This window comes from Podarcis filfolensis (genome assembly GCF_964270895.1).
Source record: "Podarcis filfolensis genome assembly, chromosome: 4".
Classification (NCBI taxonomy): Eukaryota; Metazoa; Chordata; class Lepidosauria; order Squamata; family Lacertidae; genus Podarcis; species Podarcis filfolensis.
This window is the reverse complement of record NC_139607.1, coordinates 104,521,759-104,537,245: the sequence shown is the minus strand read 5'-3', so window position 1 is coordinate 104,537,245 and position 15,487 is coordinate 104,521,759. Positions and strand designations below refer to the sequence as shown.

The window sequence follows — 15,487 nt, the reverse complement described above, 5'->3', positions numbered from 1 at the left end:
AAAAAATCATGTGTACTGTATTTGTTTTGGGCCGGCCATAGGTCAAGGCCGGACATTTGCCCTCCCCCACGTCTCTGGAATGGGCAGGAGCCCCACACCTTTTTCCGTAAGCCTCCCTTCTTCTACCCCCCTCAGTGCCCCAGAGGCAGCCTCCGCCCCGAAGGCCTTTTGCGGAAAGAGTTAACGGTGGCGAGTGCGGATTGTGCAACTCTCCTGGGCTGGGAAATCCCTCCTCTCTGCTGATATAAGAGGTGATAGGGCCTGGCCTCGGGGCTCTGCTGCTGTGGACTGGAGCACATCATGCGCAGCCCCTTGGGAGCCCTCTGCCTGAGCTGGGCCCTGGCCCTGGCCTACCCCCTGTGAGTGCCCAGAATGGCCCAGGGGCTCTGTTTGGGCCTTCGCCCTGGGGGAGGGAGGAGGTGGCTCAGAGCGCCTGCCTTGCATGCAGAAGTCTCAGATCCGATCCCCAAAGGCAGAAGTCTCCAGGCATGGCTGGGACAGACCCTCCATCAGAAGTCCTGGAGAGTTGCTGCCAGCCAGTGTGGGCACTATAGAGCTAAATGGATCTGTGGTCTGACTAAGGCAACCTGCTACGCTTGCAGGCCTGTCAGTCGAGGAGGCTGCAGAGGAAGGGCCCCCCTTTCTCCGTGGGCAGCGGGGATGGAGGGAGGGCTCAGCTTTTGGGCCCAAGGAGAGGAGGGGGGTGGCTCTTCTCTCCCTAGACCCCCCTGGAGCAGCACCTACTGTGCCCCCATGTCCTCTTGCAGGAGCTGACCTGAGGCTGGGGCTCTGTCTTGGCCCAGGCATGGGGCTCTTTCTGCCAGAGCGTCCCTGCCGGGGCCCCAGGGCAGCTGCAGAGACCCACGGCCAGGTGCCAATGGGGGTTTTCTGTTTGGCAGGGGTCACGGGAGCAGCAAGTTCAATGGCACCGGCGGCAGCAGCTGGCACCACTCGGCCACACAGCCTCCGCTCAACGACACAGGTGGGCTTTGCCAATGGGCACCTTCTCCAGAGGTCCTGATCCTCCTTTGCTCTGGGCACCCCCTTCTGTCTCCCTGCCTCACTCCCAGCCAGGCTGCCCCCACCCCCCCCTTGGTGTGCTGCAGAAAATCAGAGAATTGCAAAGCTGGAAGGGACCTTGAGGGTCATCAAGTGTGGGAATCTCAGCCAAATAAACCCTCTGACAGGCACTGGCTGTGCCCACCACCTTCTGAGAGTACATTTTGGCATTTTTCTCACTTCTGGGGGCACAGGGCTGGGTCAATATATGATCCCAAACTGGTTTGAAGTCCATATTGTGATTCTGCTTTTATAGTTTTTGACCTGGCGATATATCGTGAATAATGATGTGTTTGTGTGCGCTATGCAAAAATCACCATGTGGGGGAAACCATGCAGCCAGCCAGGGCCTCCGCATACCTCCATCCTTATCTCAGACCTCGTGAGATATCGGTGTATCGCGCGATGGTTAGCTGGTGATCTATCGCGATGTTCTCTGCTTCTTCCAGAGACCACCAGGCGCTGTGCCAATGAGGAAGGCTTTGACGCCATCACGCTGGACGAGAGAGGCAACATGCTCTTCTTCAAAGGTAGCCTGCATCTCGCACCTGTCTCCCTGCACCCGCTGGCGGAGGCACAGGGGTGCAGGGGCAGCGCACCACCCCCAGCCACACGATCCCGGTGGGTGTCACCACGGCTGCCCCCCCCGCTGGGTGCCATGCCCCCGCAGGCGGTGCTCCACGCCCACAGGACGTGTGCCACACCCCGGGACGCGCACCAGCCACACCCCCGTCTGCTCTCTGCCCCCCCTTGAAGCTCCACCACTGCCTTCACACACACCCTTTCTTCCCGTGGTGTGAGGAGGAGGCTGGGTGCGCTGGCCGAGGGGCTGCTATGGGGAGGTCTCTGTGAGATGTGGGCCCAGGAAGGATGCAGGCCTCGGGATGCTTTCCGGGGGGCTGCTGAAGCTACGTCAGCCCCCTGGGGGCTCAGCTGGGGCCCCCAGCCGGTGCCTCTCCCTGAGCCTCCCCTTCCTCCCCAGGGGACGTGGTCTGGAAGGGCTTCAGTGGGCCGGCCGAGCCCCTCAACGCCTCCTGGCCCCAGATCCAGGGGCCCCTTGATGCCGCCTTGAGGATCCACCACCTGGACCAGCCGGCCGCCCACGACAACGTCTACCTCTTCCAGGTGGGGGGCCGGGGGGTGACTCCTTCCAACCAAAGAACCCCTAACCTTCCCTGGGGCAGCGGATCTGCAAGGCAGGAGGGCCCTTCCAGCCAGGGGTCCTTCTGGGGCCTGGAGGGGAAGGTGTGGGGCACCCTAGTGCTGTGGGGATGGGGACTGGGGGCTGCCAGGGGCAGGATGGGGAGGCAAGTGGGGTGAGTGGCCTCTCTCTCCCACTGAGCTGCCCCACCCATGGGGAAGGGAGATGGTGGGGCAGCCATCTTTTGCGCCCTGTGGTCCTTGGCTGAGATGGAGGCTGTGCCCTTGTCTCCCTGCAGGGCCCGTGGGTCTGGGCTTATGCCCAGGGCAAGCTGAGGCCCGGCTTCCCCCGGCGCATCGAGGAAGAGTTCAGAGGGGTGCCTGGGCGCCTGGATGCCGCTGTGGAGTGTCACCCCAAGGAGTGTGCGGCCGCCACCGTCCTCTTCTTCAAGGGTGAGCTGGATCGTGTCTCTGGTGGGGCTGAGGGGCTAAGGGGGTGGCCCAGATGCCCCTGGGAAGAAGGGGGTGCAAGCAGAGGGTTCTAGCGGGAGAAGGGACCCCGGGGGTCCTCTAGTCCAACCCCTGCAATGCAAGAATCTTGGCTCAAGGCCCCCCCACCAACAGAGGGCCATGCGCCTCCCAGCGTGGGGAGAATTCACCTCTGCGCCACCTTGTTGGTCACCCAGGTGAGGAACAAGCACCTTTTGAACAATCCACAGAGCCAAGGAAACTCTTTTTGAGTCCAGCTCTGCATTTAGGGACCCGTGTATATTATAGCTATTGCAATAGGACAGAGCTCACTCTGGCCAGCCGCCTCCCATGTTAACGGAGAAATCCGAGGCTCCCTTGGACAAAAAACAAGGACACCAGCCAGGAATAGCAGAGCAAAACAGCAGCCAGTCGGCTTGGTCTTGATTGAAGACTGTGGCGACAGGACTCCCACCTACCACAAGGTGGAACAAGATGGAAGCCCCAAACAAAAGAGGACCCAAACTTTTATTAGCTGCTATTCCCCATGTTACATGCACCCAAACTACATAACGCATACATCACTCATACATCATGAAAGGGGAGGTCTGGTGGCAGGAATCTGAGCATCCTGGACCCTGCCCCATGGTTCCCCTTGCCCTCCACCAAACACCCATCGAGTGAAACGAGAGATCTTTACATTTCCCTGTTTCCCAGCCAAGTTCATCACACCCTTTTGTCTTCATCTGGGTTTGTTCTTTCTGGAATGGCTACCTGTCTGGCACTCAGGTATCAGGATGCCAGGGATTATCGCTCAGGCAGAGGGGCTGCTGAGGAGCTGAGCTCACAGGTCTAGATGAATTTCTGAAGTTTCCCCACTGAGCCAGTACATAGATACATTGATCAGTGAATTCTTACATTTGGTATCGTGCAGCAGAGGCCCTTTGAACAGATAGGAAGAAACTGTGAGGAAGTGTTTTGTGGGGACAATTCACAAAAGTGACGGTGCTGATTTTGGTGGTGGGCTGCATGTGCATGATGTCTGCTGGAGGGGCAAACCCCTCCCCCAACCTATACATAAATTCCTGCAACACCCAGAACATCCCCCTGAAACTCCAGGCCAGAGGCTCCTCCAGCCCCCCAGGCAGGAGGGCAAGGGGGGAAGAACTCCTCCCCAAAGCTGCGCCCCTCTGACTGTTGCAGCTTCCCCCGGGAGGATCTTGGGAGATGTAGTTCAGCGAGGGAGGAGCACGCAGAGGCAGCCTCAGTGGAGAGACCAGGGGACAGAAGGGGAGCCGGGCTGTGGCTGGATCAGGCCAAAGGGTGCCCAGCACCCTCTTCTCGCAGCTGCCAGCCAGATGCTCAACACGGGACCCGAGCACAAGTGCCTCCTAGTGGTTCAGCTGTAGAACTGCTGGCACATTTGCAAAGCTAAGCAGGGTCCGGTCTGGTTTCGCATTGGATGGGGAACCAGGGCACTAGGGCACTGCAGGGGGTTGGACTAGATGCCCCTTGGGGATCCCTTCCAACTCAGCAATTCTAGGACTCTCTGTCTGCCCGACTTGCATGGAGGTGGCAGCCGCTGACCCCCCTTCCCTGCTCTCTCCCCGTAGGCCCCCTGGTCCTCTCCTACGACTTGGCCACCGGGATGGTGAAGCAGCGCTCCTGGCCGGCCGTGGCCAACTGCTCCTCCGCCGTGCGCTGGCTGGAGCGCTATTACTGCTTCCAGGGCATCCAGTTCTTGCGCTTCGACCCCGTCACGGGCGAGGTGCCCCCCAAGTACCCGCGGGATGCCAGGGACTACTTCATGCGCTGCCCGGGAAGAGGTGAGCTCCCCCACATCCCTGCTGCTGCGTCTGGGGCGCTCTGAGAAGGGAACATCTATCCCCCCACAAGCCCGCAGGCGCAAACCCCACTGAGCCTCCCGACCCTGTGGGGCTGGTCAGGGAGAGTCTTGCATACGAAGAAATGGCAAAGAGGGAATCTGGGGGTGCCAGAAGCAACCCCCCCCCTCAAGATGTGCTGTGCCAGAGTCCACAGAAGCCAAAGGTGGCTGCGAGGAGCTGTGGTTTAGGGAGACCAGGGCGCCTGGGCACCCTTCTCCCCGAGTGGCATTTCCCGGCTGTGGCAGCTGCACAGGGCCTGTGGGCAAGGAACAGCTGCCCTGGGATGCCCACTCAGCCTGGCAGCTTGTGGCAGCCCAGCCAGCTGGATGGCCCGTAGGCCAGGGTGGGGAGGCTGCGTGGGCCAAGCTCAGCGGGGACCCCCTCTGGAGCCCAACTCCAAGGCCTTGGCATAGGGGGCAGCACAAGGGACCTGTGGCTGCTTCTCCCTGGGCCAACTTGCTCACAGTCCAAATTCGGGGTGGGTGGCATCTGCAAGGCCCCCCCCCCCCGTCAAACAACCCTCAGGGGAACAGGCCAAATTGCGCATGGATGAAGATGGGGGGTGTGTGGCTTCAGACAAGGATACTGTCTCACCTGTGGTGGGGGATCAGTGGGGCAGCCTTTGCCCTTCTGGGGCACCGGCTGTGGGTCTGGGGCACTCAGATTCAGGAGCTGTTTTTGCCCATGGACAGAGCTGTTTCTCAGGGCCCCAATCCCCCCTGGGCTTAGGAAGAGTTTCCAGGAGAGTTTCTGTTCTCCGCTCCTCTCTCTGCATTGCTTCCCCTGGCAGGCCACGGGCACGAGGCACAGGCCAATGCCACCCTCAGGGCAGCCATGGACCCCTGCAGCGGGGAGCCCTTCCAAGCCTTCTCCTCGGACGACTCAGGGCGCATCTATGCCTTCCGTGGTGAGCAAGCGGGGACACCCTGGCATGATGGGGGGGCAACAGGGGGCTCACTGTCACTGGAAGCGGGCAGAGGAGGGGCTGGGCCAAGCTGAGAGGGCTCCCCTTCCACTCTCGTAGCCCCGGGGAGTTTGGAGACCCTCAACTGGAACCCAAATGGTGGCTGGCTGCCCACCCACCCCAGGGAGCTGGAGCCATGAAGCCCCCCTTCATTTCCCCTCCTGGCAGGGGGGCAGTATCTCCGTGTGGATTCCTGGCGCGATGGCTGGCATGCCTGGCCTCTCAGCCACACCTGGAAGGGCCTGGAGGGGGACGTGGACGCTGCCTTCAGCTGGGAGGACAAATTCTACCTGATCCAGGTATGGGGGGCAGCTGGGGGGGTGGAGATACACCTCCGTTGTCAGGAGGAATATGGGGATGGGTGCCAGCCCTGGGAGAGGGCAGGGGGTCAGCTCTGTCCCCCACCTGTGTGGTCTGGCCAGAAGATGTGGCCTAAGAGGTCCGAGGGAGCCATGGAGTCTCAAGGGGGGTCTCTAACCTCTCATAGGGTGAATGAACCTCTACAAAGGGATTCTTCTTCCTTTGCCCACCAGAAGGCAGGTGTCCCCCCTAAGTATTAAGCCTCTGGCCCCTGCCCATCTCTTCCCACCATCTGCCACCACACTTCCCATAGGGAGGCTCAAAAATGGACACCCCGTGGTGCAACTGGGGAACGAAAAGGCAGCTGTGCTTTGGGGGGCCCTTTTGTTCAATGAAACGCCCCCCAGAAAAGCCCAGCTGTTGGTTGAGGCCAAAGGGGGCCCACCCAGTGCAGCCTGCCCCCACAGCAGCCATTATGACAAGCCCCCCGAGTGGGACCCCAGCTCAGCACAGAATCACTGAAGAGTTGGCAGGGACCCCCAAAGGTCCTCTATCCCACCCCTGCCAGGCAGCAGCCACTTTTCCCGCCTGCCATTCCTTGCAGCTGGCCTTAGGCAGAGGCCTCCAGCTGAGCCAGAAGACAGAAGGTGCCTGAGGGGCTGGGAGGCGGCCGGGGGCCCCCCACCCTGTGGGACTGGCGGCTTCCCCCTCCTGCTCTCGCCTGCAGGGCTCTGAGGTCACCATCTTCCGGGCCGGCTCTGGCTACAGCCGCGTGGAGGGCTACCCCCGGCCTCTGCAGGAAGAGCTGGGGCTGCCGGGAGCGGATGCGGCCTTCACCTGCCCTCATTCCAGCCACCTCTACGTCTTTCAAGGTATTTGGAAGGGCGGGGAGGGCCTCATTCTGCAAAGCGGGAGGTGCTTAGACCAGGTGCATTGCGGGGGGTGCTCAGTGCCAGGAAAGAGGGCTGTAGCTCCCCACATATGAATAGGAAAGGCTTTGGCCTGAAAGCCTGGGAAGCAGCTGCCAGCCTGTGCAGACAGCACTGAAGGAGATGGAGTAGCGGTCTCCCTTGCCGTCAGGCAGCTTCTAGGGGACTCCTCTCAGGGCAAGCAAGAGCCGCTGAGCCCCCCAGGCCTGGGAATCCTGGAATGGCTGAGTTGGAAGGGGTCTCCAGTCCAGCCCACTGCCAGGCAGGAGTCCCAGGCGGGCAGGAGATGGCCACTCACTTCTGGGTGGGGTCTCTGGCCAGGCAAGGGGGGGGGGTCTTCTCCCTCCAGAGGCCAGAACGGCCCTGCGTGGTTGAGGGGTGGGGGCAGGGAGAAGAGGGTTGGGGCTCTGCAAGCAGCTCCAGGGACTGGCACCGGGGGCCTGACCCGATTCCTCCCCCAGGAAACTCCATGAAGCTGGTGGACCTGCAGAGGAGTCCCCGCCTGCCAGGCCCAGCGCTTGCCACCCCCCACCACCACGTGGACAGCGCCTTCTGCACCGCCCAGGGGGTCTTCCTTTTCCAGGGGCCCAACTTCTACCACTATAGGAGTGTGGACCATCTCCTGGGGGCCCCGGGGCCCGTGCCGGCCCAGAACACGGCTGCGGACGTTTTCTGGTGCCCCATGGGAAGGGGCAAGGGGGGGGCCCACCCCGCTCCCCAGGCATGAATAGCAGGGCCCCTTCCTCTGTGCGACTGCCATAAAACTTAGGGAACAAGCTGTACTACCAAAATGATTAAGGTTTTAAATGATAATTGTAGGTTATATCTTAGTGATCAATATATTTTTTTAACTGCTGCTATATCTGAATTGTCTCTGTCATACCCAATTGCAATTCAGTGTATCCCTGTTGTGTTTTATGATTTTCCTGATATTGTAAGTGACCCGGAACTGGTCTGTGACTGTAATAATAGATTCTGATTCAGGGCCTCTTCCTGCCCTGAGGTGACCCACCAGCTCCCACCCTCCTCCCCAGGAGCCCTGACCCACCTGCACCCAATAAAAGCCTCTGCCTGGTGCCCAGCGTCTGCCTGTGTGTTTTTTGGGGGGCCTACAGCTGATCTCTTGGGTCTCCCCTGCCCTGTAATTGGAGGGGCTGAGGGGGCTTCCAGGTGACGTGTTTGCTGCACCTTCATCCCAGCAAGAGTCGCCCCTCCCTTTCCCAGTCCACCTCTTGCCTTCCTCATTGCAATATGTTTGGGTCAAGTCGGGTTCCTGTGCCAGAGACGCCCCCCTCCCAGGGCAACCTGCATTTGTGGGAACGTGCCTGAATCCCACCCCCCACTCTGGAAAGACCCTCAGCTGCTGGATGCTGAGTCCCCTGAGCTGAGAGAGCAGCCAGGTCAGGATTGTCTCTGGGCAGGGGAGGGTCCTGGGTTCAATCCTGAACGGTGGCCTCGCCAGGAAGGGCCGGCAGAGACCCCTGGGGCGCTGCTGCTGCTAGTCAGTGCAGGGAATACGGATGGACCCCGATTCAGTATCAGTGCGGAGGGTGCAAGAGACCAGGCTGGGCTAACAAAAGGACCTTTTATTCGGGGGCTTCCCAAAGGCCGTTCCGCGGGGCTCAGCCGAAGATGCAGACGGTGCCCGAGGCCAGGCGGTGGCGGTACTCGTGGCGGAGGCTGGCGGCCTGCGGGAAGCTGCTCTTCATCTCCAGCTTGCCGGGCACCACCAGCAGGGTGACTCCGGGCCCCAGGCCCTCGGCCAGCTTCTGCAGCAGGCGGCGGGCCAGGTAGCCGGCGGCCCGCGCGGGCTCGGCCTCCAGGCTGGCGTAGACCTCGGGGGGCGGGTTGGGCAGCTTCCACTCCAGCTCCCCGATCAGCTGGTGGGTGCGGGCGCGGTCGAGGGCGCCGGGGCTCTCCCCATAGCAGGCCACCACGTGCAGGCCCCCCGGGGCGCGGGCGGCCACGAAGCTGCCCTGCGCCAGCACCTCCTCCTCGCCGTCCGCCCCGTCGCCGCCGCCGCCGCCGCCCTCCTGCCAGGCCATCACCGCCCAGCGCAGCCAGTCGTAGTTCTCCTCCAGCTTGCGCAGGACGCTGGATGCCAGCTGGGCCGGCCCGGGGGGCGCCGCACCCGCCGCGGGCACCTCGGCCAGCAACCGCTCGACGTCTTCCCGCGCCTGCTCGGGGAAGTAGCGGGCGCAGGCGGCCAGCGCCTCCTTCATGCGCCGGTGCGCGGCGCCCACGCGCTCCTCCCAGACGGCCAGCAGCAGCGCCGGGTCGCGCTGGGTGAGGCCCGCCTGGCACAGCAGGCACAGCAGCCCGGCGCCCAGCAGCGCGTTCAGCTTCTGGCACACGCCCGCCATCTGGGGCCTCCGCGGCCGGTGCGCCTCGACGGCGCGCTCCAGCACCGGGCGCTGCGCCGCCGCCACTCCGCAGCCCTGCACGCGCCGCCAGGCGGCCAGCAGGCGCCGCTCCAGCTTCTCGCGCGCGCACGCGGCCACGAAGAGCTCGGCCTCGCGCGCCGCCGACGCCGTGCCGGACGCGCGCGCCGCCAGAGCCAGCTGCTCGAAGGCGACCGACACGCCGTCCTCGCAGGCGCCCAGCTCGCCCGCGCCGTCCAGCGCCAGCCCCGGCCCGGCGGCCAGGTCGCGCTCCAGCAGCGCCAGCTCGCGGCGGACGAAGGCCGCCTCCTCCGGGGTCGCCGAGCCCCGCAGCAGCGACGCCGCGCCCAGCGCCAGGGAGCGCAGCGACTGCAGGAAGCCCGTGGGCTCCAGGCACTGCGAGAAGAGCGCCATCCGCAGGCGGGGACGGGAGCCTGCAAGGGAGAGAGAGAGAGAGAGAGAGACGCGGGTCAGGGAGGCCGGCAAGAGGGGAGCCCTCTCTTAAGGCCCCGGCTGCGGGATCGGGGCCAGGCCCCACGGAGTCGAGCAGCCCATCACTGAAAGGGAGCTGGGGTCATCTAGTCTAACCCCTGTCTGCAGGGCATCGGCGTCAGGAGAGCCACCGTTCAACCTCTGGCTAAAAGCCTCCACGGAAGGAGACCCCCCCCCCCCCGTTGCCTGCCAGATGCCCCTCACGGGAGCCCCTTCCCCTCTTGCGATTCCCAGCCACGGAGAGGCAGAGCCGAGTCACCCGGGCTAGGAGCCATCCAATAGCTCTCTCCCATCATTGACTCCTGTGGGAGGGAGTTCCACAGTCTAACCATGTGCTGCATAAAGAAAGACTTTCCTTTTTTAGGAAGGGGGAGGCTGGGACCCCAATCTCTGTCCCGGTAGAGGACATTAGGCTTTTGCAGGCATAGGCAAACTCCAGCCCTCCAGCTGTTTTGGAACTACAGTTCCCATCATCCCTAGCTAGCAGGACCAGTGGTCAGGGATGATGGGAATTGTAGTCTCAAAACATCTGGAGGGCTGGAGTTTGCCTCTGCCTGTCCTAATGCATTGCGAGTCAGAGAAGAGCAGCCAGCCGCTACCCTCTCGCACCCCCACTGCGCATGCTCAGAGAAGGCGCCTTGGAGTCTTTGAGGCCAAGTCCTAAGGCAGCCTTGGCCAACCAGGCACTCTTCACATGCTCTGGGCTGGCAACTCCCAACAGCCGCTGCATCATCCGGCTGTTGGGAGTTGTAGTCTGAAATGCTCAGAGGGCGCCGCGTTGGCCAGGGCTGCCGTGAAGCCTTTCTCAGCCCCCGCAGCAACAGAGGCCGGCCGGGTGAGCCTCCGGCTTAGGGGCTGAAATCTGTGAAGGAGGAGGACTGTTGGCACCCCACCCTCTGCCCAAATAACTCTGGGAACTGCCCCCTGCACAGAGCTACAACTCCCAGCACCCTTCACAAACGATGGTTCCTAGGGAACTTGCTGAAGGGAGCTTCCAAGGCCAGAGGCAGTCTACCTCTGAATGCTTTTAGTTGGGGGGGAGAGGGCAGGAAGGCTTGGGTCCAAGTCCCCCAGATTACGTGGGGCTCCCCAGCTGGGGTGTGGCCTCCTAAAGAGAGACAGACCCCTCACATATTTCTCAGGCTGGCCTTGTGCTCCAGCCCCACAAGAGCTGGGAGGGAGGGGGAAATGCCCCGGGGGGCTGGCCTGATGCCACCCCTGGCACCCTTCCTCCCTCCCAGCCATGGCTGCCTCTCCTGGCCACCCAGGACCTGCCCTTGGCAGCCTCGCAGCAGCCCAGGCACTGCCTTGCCCTTGGGCACCTGGCAAGGGCGGGCAGGGAGCGGGGAGTCGGTGCCCTGCCTGGCACAGGCTTGGAAGTGACTCGGTTCTTCTTCTTCAAGGGCAGCCCCAGGGAGTGGCTGGCAGTGCCAGGACCAGGCTCCTGCCTGCCTCACGCAGCCCTGGGGGGGGGCACTGGGCTGCCGCACTAACCAGCAGCCCAGGCTGCGCATGGCGGGGAAGCTGCGGAAACTCTTCCATGACGCTGTTTCTTGTCGGCATAGGAAGCAGACCAGCCTCTGGCTCACACAGAACCCTTGGGCAGGAAAAGTTGTTTCCTTCCCTCCAAAGAGTGCCGATATTTAACAGGGTTGAGCCACCAGATGGGCAAAGGGTTCCCCATTCTAGGTAGGGGTCTGTGACCCCAAGAAGAGCCTGGCCTGTTTTTGGTCTGGTGCTCTCACCCCCCCTGAGGGCAAAAGTGGGTCCTCACTGATATCCCCCCCCCCCCCCGTAGCCAGATGGCTCTGCTTGGCCTCCACAGTCAGAGGCAGCAAATTCTCCTCCAGACCAGTTTCTGGAGGCTGTGAGAGGAGAGGGGACAGTTGCTCCTGGAGGTTTCGGTCAAGAGGCGTCTGGCTGCCGCTGTGAGAACAGGAGGCTGATTTGGCTGGGCCCCTGGCCTGATCCTGCAGGCTCTCCTGAAAGGATCAGCCCTGGCCAGAGAGGTCCTGGGACTCTGCTTGCCCCCAGCTGCCTGTGGAAAGGGCAGCAATGGGCCTCCCCTCAGGTGGGGGTCTAGGGGGGTCTCTTTTACCTGACGGCACAGGAGGGTCTGCGGAGCGGCTTCCTCGGCCTCTTGTCCTCGTCCTTTGGTGCTGAGGTGCCAGCCACCTCCTGCCTCTGCTACTGCTGCTGCCAGTGTCTTTGATAACGCCCCCCCCCCGCCCACCTTATCGCAGCAGTGGCCGTGGCACGTGGAAGGGATCTCACCTTGGCACAGCAAGAGCCGCCCCCTCTGTGTGTGTGTGTAAACAGGGGCGGAAATGGAATCTGGGGACACTTTTTTTTTTGGAAGCTGAGTAGCAACAGGGAGTCAGTAGTAGGGATGGTGAGGCAAAAGACCCTGGGCCCGAGCACACATGCATATTGTATGAAGGTGCAAAGCCCTTTGTCAGGGCTGCCCAAGGTCCCAGCTCACAAAGGACCAACGCTGCTTCTTTGTTAAGTATAAAAGTCTTTATTGAAGTTCAGTTTCACTTCCAGAGCCGCAGCGCGCAGCTCTACGTCTCAACTGTCAGACCGCTGCTGCTCCGTCTGAGTCTCCTCCCCCCAGACACCAATTTAAGATTCTAGCCTTACTCCACCTCTTCCTCAGTTCCTTCCGCCTCTGGTTCCGCCTGGCCGTTGGGGTCTCGCCCTTTCTAGCCTCTTCTGACGCTGAGTCCCCTGAGCCTTCCCCCTCCCTCCGGCGGGCTTTAGGAGCTGGTTCCCCATCCGGGTCTCCTGCTGTTCCGCGCGCCTGCACATTTGAACTTGGCGCGCGCGCCCAGCCGGTAACTTTCCTCCTGACCGTTTCACTGCTGCTGCTGTCACTGCTTCCCCCTCTGGGGGGGCTAGCTGCAACTGACCTCCCCTCCGTTGGAGGCGTGGTCAGCCCTGACTCACTCTCTCTCCCCGCTGGAGGAGACGCTGGCCCTGACACATGTGACTCTTCCCCCCCACTACGCTCTGGTGGGGAAACTGGTCCCAATCCCCCACTGCTGCTTTGGGGTTCCCCTCTGTCTCCTTGTTTCTGGTGCGTCCCCCCTGGGACCCCCCTTGCCCTGACCATAGGCGCCCCCTTCTGGGAATCTTCTGATTCGCTGGAGAAGCTCATGGAATCTCTCGGGCCACTGTCGTACTCCCCTACGCTGCCCTCGGATTCTTCCCCTTCGCTCTCCATTTCCTCTCTCCCCTGTGCTCCTGCTCCTGAGTCCCTGACATCCATCCCCCCCTCGAAGCCCCCCCTTCCCCCCTCCCCCTCTTCAGGTGTGGGTTCCGGGTGCTCCAGTGCTGTGGGTGTGAGTGCGGGATACCATTCTTCCCCCCCGGTGCGCAGCCGGTCCGCGGGATCCGGCCAGACCGCAACGGGCTCGTCGATGTCGATTTCTTCTGCTTCCATCTCTCTGCTGTTGTGCTCGAATCCAGGATCCTCCCTCAACACGTCCATGTCCTCCCCTCCCCTGGGTACCTCTGGTGAGACTGTGTGTAAAGGTCCCCGCAGCAGCTCCCTGCGCCACCCCACCTCCGGTTGAGTGTCCCACCAATAGGAGCGGTCTGTGGCAAACCCCGAGAGTGACCCCTCCGGGGAGCTTGTTTCCGGCGTCGTCCCTTCAGCTGATGAAAAACCCTGGAACGTACTGGCTGAAAGTGTGGGTGTGAAAAGCCAGTCGTCGAAATACTCTGCCGGCATAGGTCTGTGTGGGAAGAGTGCATGGAACTCGTCTTTGAGGTAGTGCTCCTCCACGGCATAGCACGGTACCCATCTGTTGGCGCTGGCTGGGGTACCTTCCCTGGCGAGGAGATATTCCACCCCCTCTTCCCCCCACCTCGAGTCCAAAATCTCCGTGACCTCGTTGAGTGGCGTCGCCCTCCGTGACCCCTCCCTCGGTGGAGATTTGTTAAGTGGGTCTGGCGCGTTCCCTGGCGCCTGAAACCTGTGGGGTGCCCTGTAGGGTGTGAGCACTGACCTATGAAAGACTGGATGCATTCTGGAGCCCTCCGGGAGTGTCAACCGGAAGGCCACTGGATTGATTTGTGCCGCGACCTGGTAAGGCCCCAGCTGCTTGTGTTTGAGCTTCCTCTTAGCTAACGTCCTGGCCGGCACTGCATGGGCCGCTAACCAGACCCAGTCCCCCACCTGAATGTCTTCCCCAACTCTCCTGTGCTTGTCTGCCTGCATTTTGTAGGCGTGTTTCGCCAGTTCCAAGTGCCTGCGGAGCTGCTCGTGGACCTCCTGTAACTCTGCTGCTAAGTGCTCTGCTCCCCGTGGCTCCCCCACCCCCTCAGGCTCTAACCCCGGGAAGGTTCTGGGATGCCGCCCATTATTGGCAAAGAACGGTGTCACCCCTGTAGACGCGTGCTTCGTGTTGTTGTAGGCAAACTCGGCCAGCAGTAGGTAGTCCAGCCAGGTCGAGGGTTGTTGATTTGCATAGCATCGCAGGTACTGCTGCATGATGGCGTTGACCCTCTCCGCCTGTCCGTTGGTCTGCGGATGTCGTGCCGACGCTAAGTTGATCTTGACGTTCAGGATGCCCAGTAGCTTCTGCCAGAAGCTCGAGATGAATTGGCGACCCCGGTCGGACAGGATGGACCGCTTGCAAGCCGTGCGCCTTGAACACGTGGTCTATGAACAGCTTGGCGGTCTGTTCCGCTGTGGCCACCTTCGCGCAAGGAATGAAGTGCGCCATCTTGGTGAACATGTCTACGACCACGAGTACGGCTGTTTTGCCTCGCGAGCTGGGCAGATCTGTGACAAAGTCCAGGGCCACTCTCTCCCACGGTTCGAACGGCGTCTGTAGGGGTTCCAGCAGACCCGCCGGCTGCCTGTGTACTGGCTTGGCCCTTTGGCAGGTGTCACACCTGGAGACGTAATCCGCGACTTCTCCCCTCATCTTGGGCCACCAAAAGTCTCTGGTTACCAATTCCGCCGTCTTGTCCTTGCCGAAGTGCCCAGCACTGGGCACGTCGTGTAACTGCTGCAGGACTTTTGCGCGGAGGTCGTCTCCGGGTACGTAGAGAGCCCCTTTGCGGATGAGCAGTCCGTCTCGTATCTGGAACTCGTCGTCCTTCGCTGTGCCTCTTCGCACCTCCTCCATCTTGGATTGTGCGAACGAATCCGTCTGCAGCGCTCGACGCACCGCGTCCAGGTCCACTGCAGCTGAAGCGCACGCCCACGCTTTCGGTGCGAAAATGTGTTTGGCCGCCACCGGTGCCGCTTCCTCGAGATACTGCGGCTTCCTGGATAGTGCATCCGCCATGACGTTGGTGTCACCCGGGACGTATTCAATCCGGAAATCGAAATCCGCAAAGAACTCCGCCCAGCGTATGTGTCTCTGGTTCAGGAACCGCGCCGTGCGCCAGTACTCCAGGTTCTTATGGTCCGTGCGGACCTGCACTGTGTGTCTGGCTCCGACTAGGAAGTGCCGCCATGCCTTGAAGGCTGAATGAATGGCCAGCAACTCCCTGTCCCAGATGGTGTAGTTCTGTTCCGACTTGCTGAGTTTCCTGGAGTAGAACGCGCACAGCCTCCAGTTCCCTTGCGGATCTTGCTGCAACAGGACCGCCCCCACCGCTCTGTCCGAGGCGTCCGTCTCAACCCTCATTGGCTTGCTGGGGTTTACGTGTAGCAGCTGTTCTTCGGACGCGAAGAGACGCTTGAGTCTCCGAAAGGACTGCTCCGCCTGGTCCGTCCAGGTGAACTTCTTCTTCTTGGAGCTGAGTGTGTCCGTGATTGCCGCCGTCTCCTTCGCGAACCCCTTGATGAACTTGCGATAAAAGTTGGCGAAGCCAACGAACTTCTGGACCTCCTTCCGATTGCGCGGGC

The 15,487-nt window shown here is 61.8% G+C and overlaps 2 protein-coding genes across 3 annotated transcripts in view; one reads left to right on the top strand and one right to left on the bottom strand.

Annotated features, from left to right (window-relative positions):
* Positions 1–15,487, bottom strand: part of TIMM10B (translocase of inner mitochondrial membrane 10B) — a 270,934-nt gene that overhangs the window by 63,922 nt on the left and 191,525 nt on the right. The window lies entirely within an intron of this gene.
* HPX (hemopexin) lies at positions 245–7,822 on the top strand. The gene is made up of 10 exons (XM_083609982.1): positions 245–359; positions 900–982; positions 1,508–1,588; positions 2,041–2,183; positions 2,498–2,651; positions 4,280–4,492; positions 5,343–5,459; positions 5,685–5,815; positions 6,544–6,688; positions 7,207–7,822. Exons 1-10 carry the CDS (start codon positions 301–303, stop codon positions 7,470–7,472), a joined length of 1,392 nt encoding a protein of 463 aa, XP_083466108.1. The 5' UTR covers positions 245–300; the 3' UTR covers positions 7,473–7,822.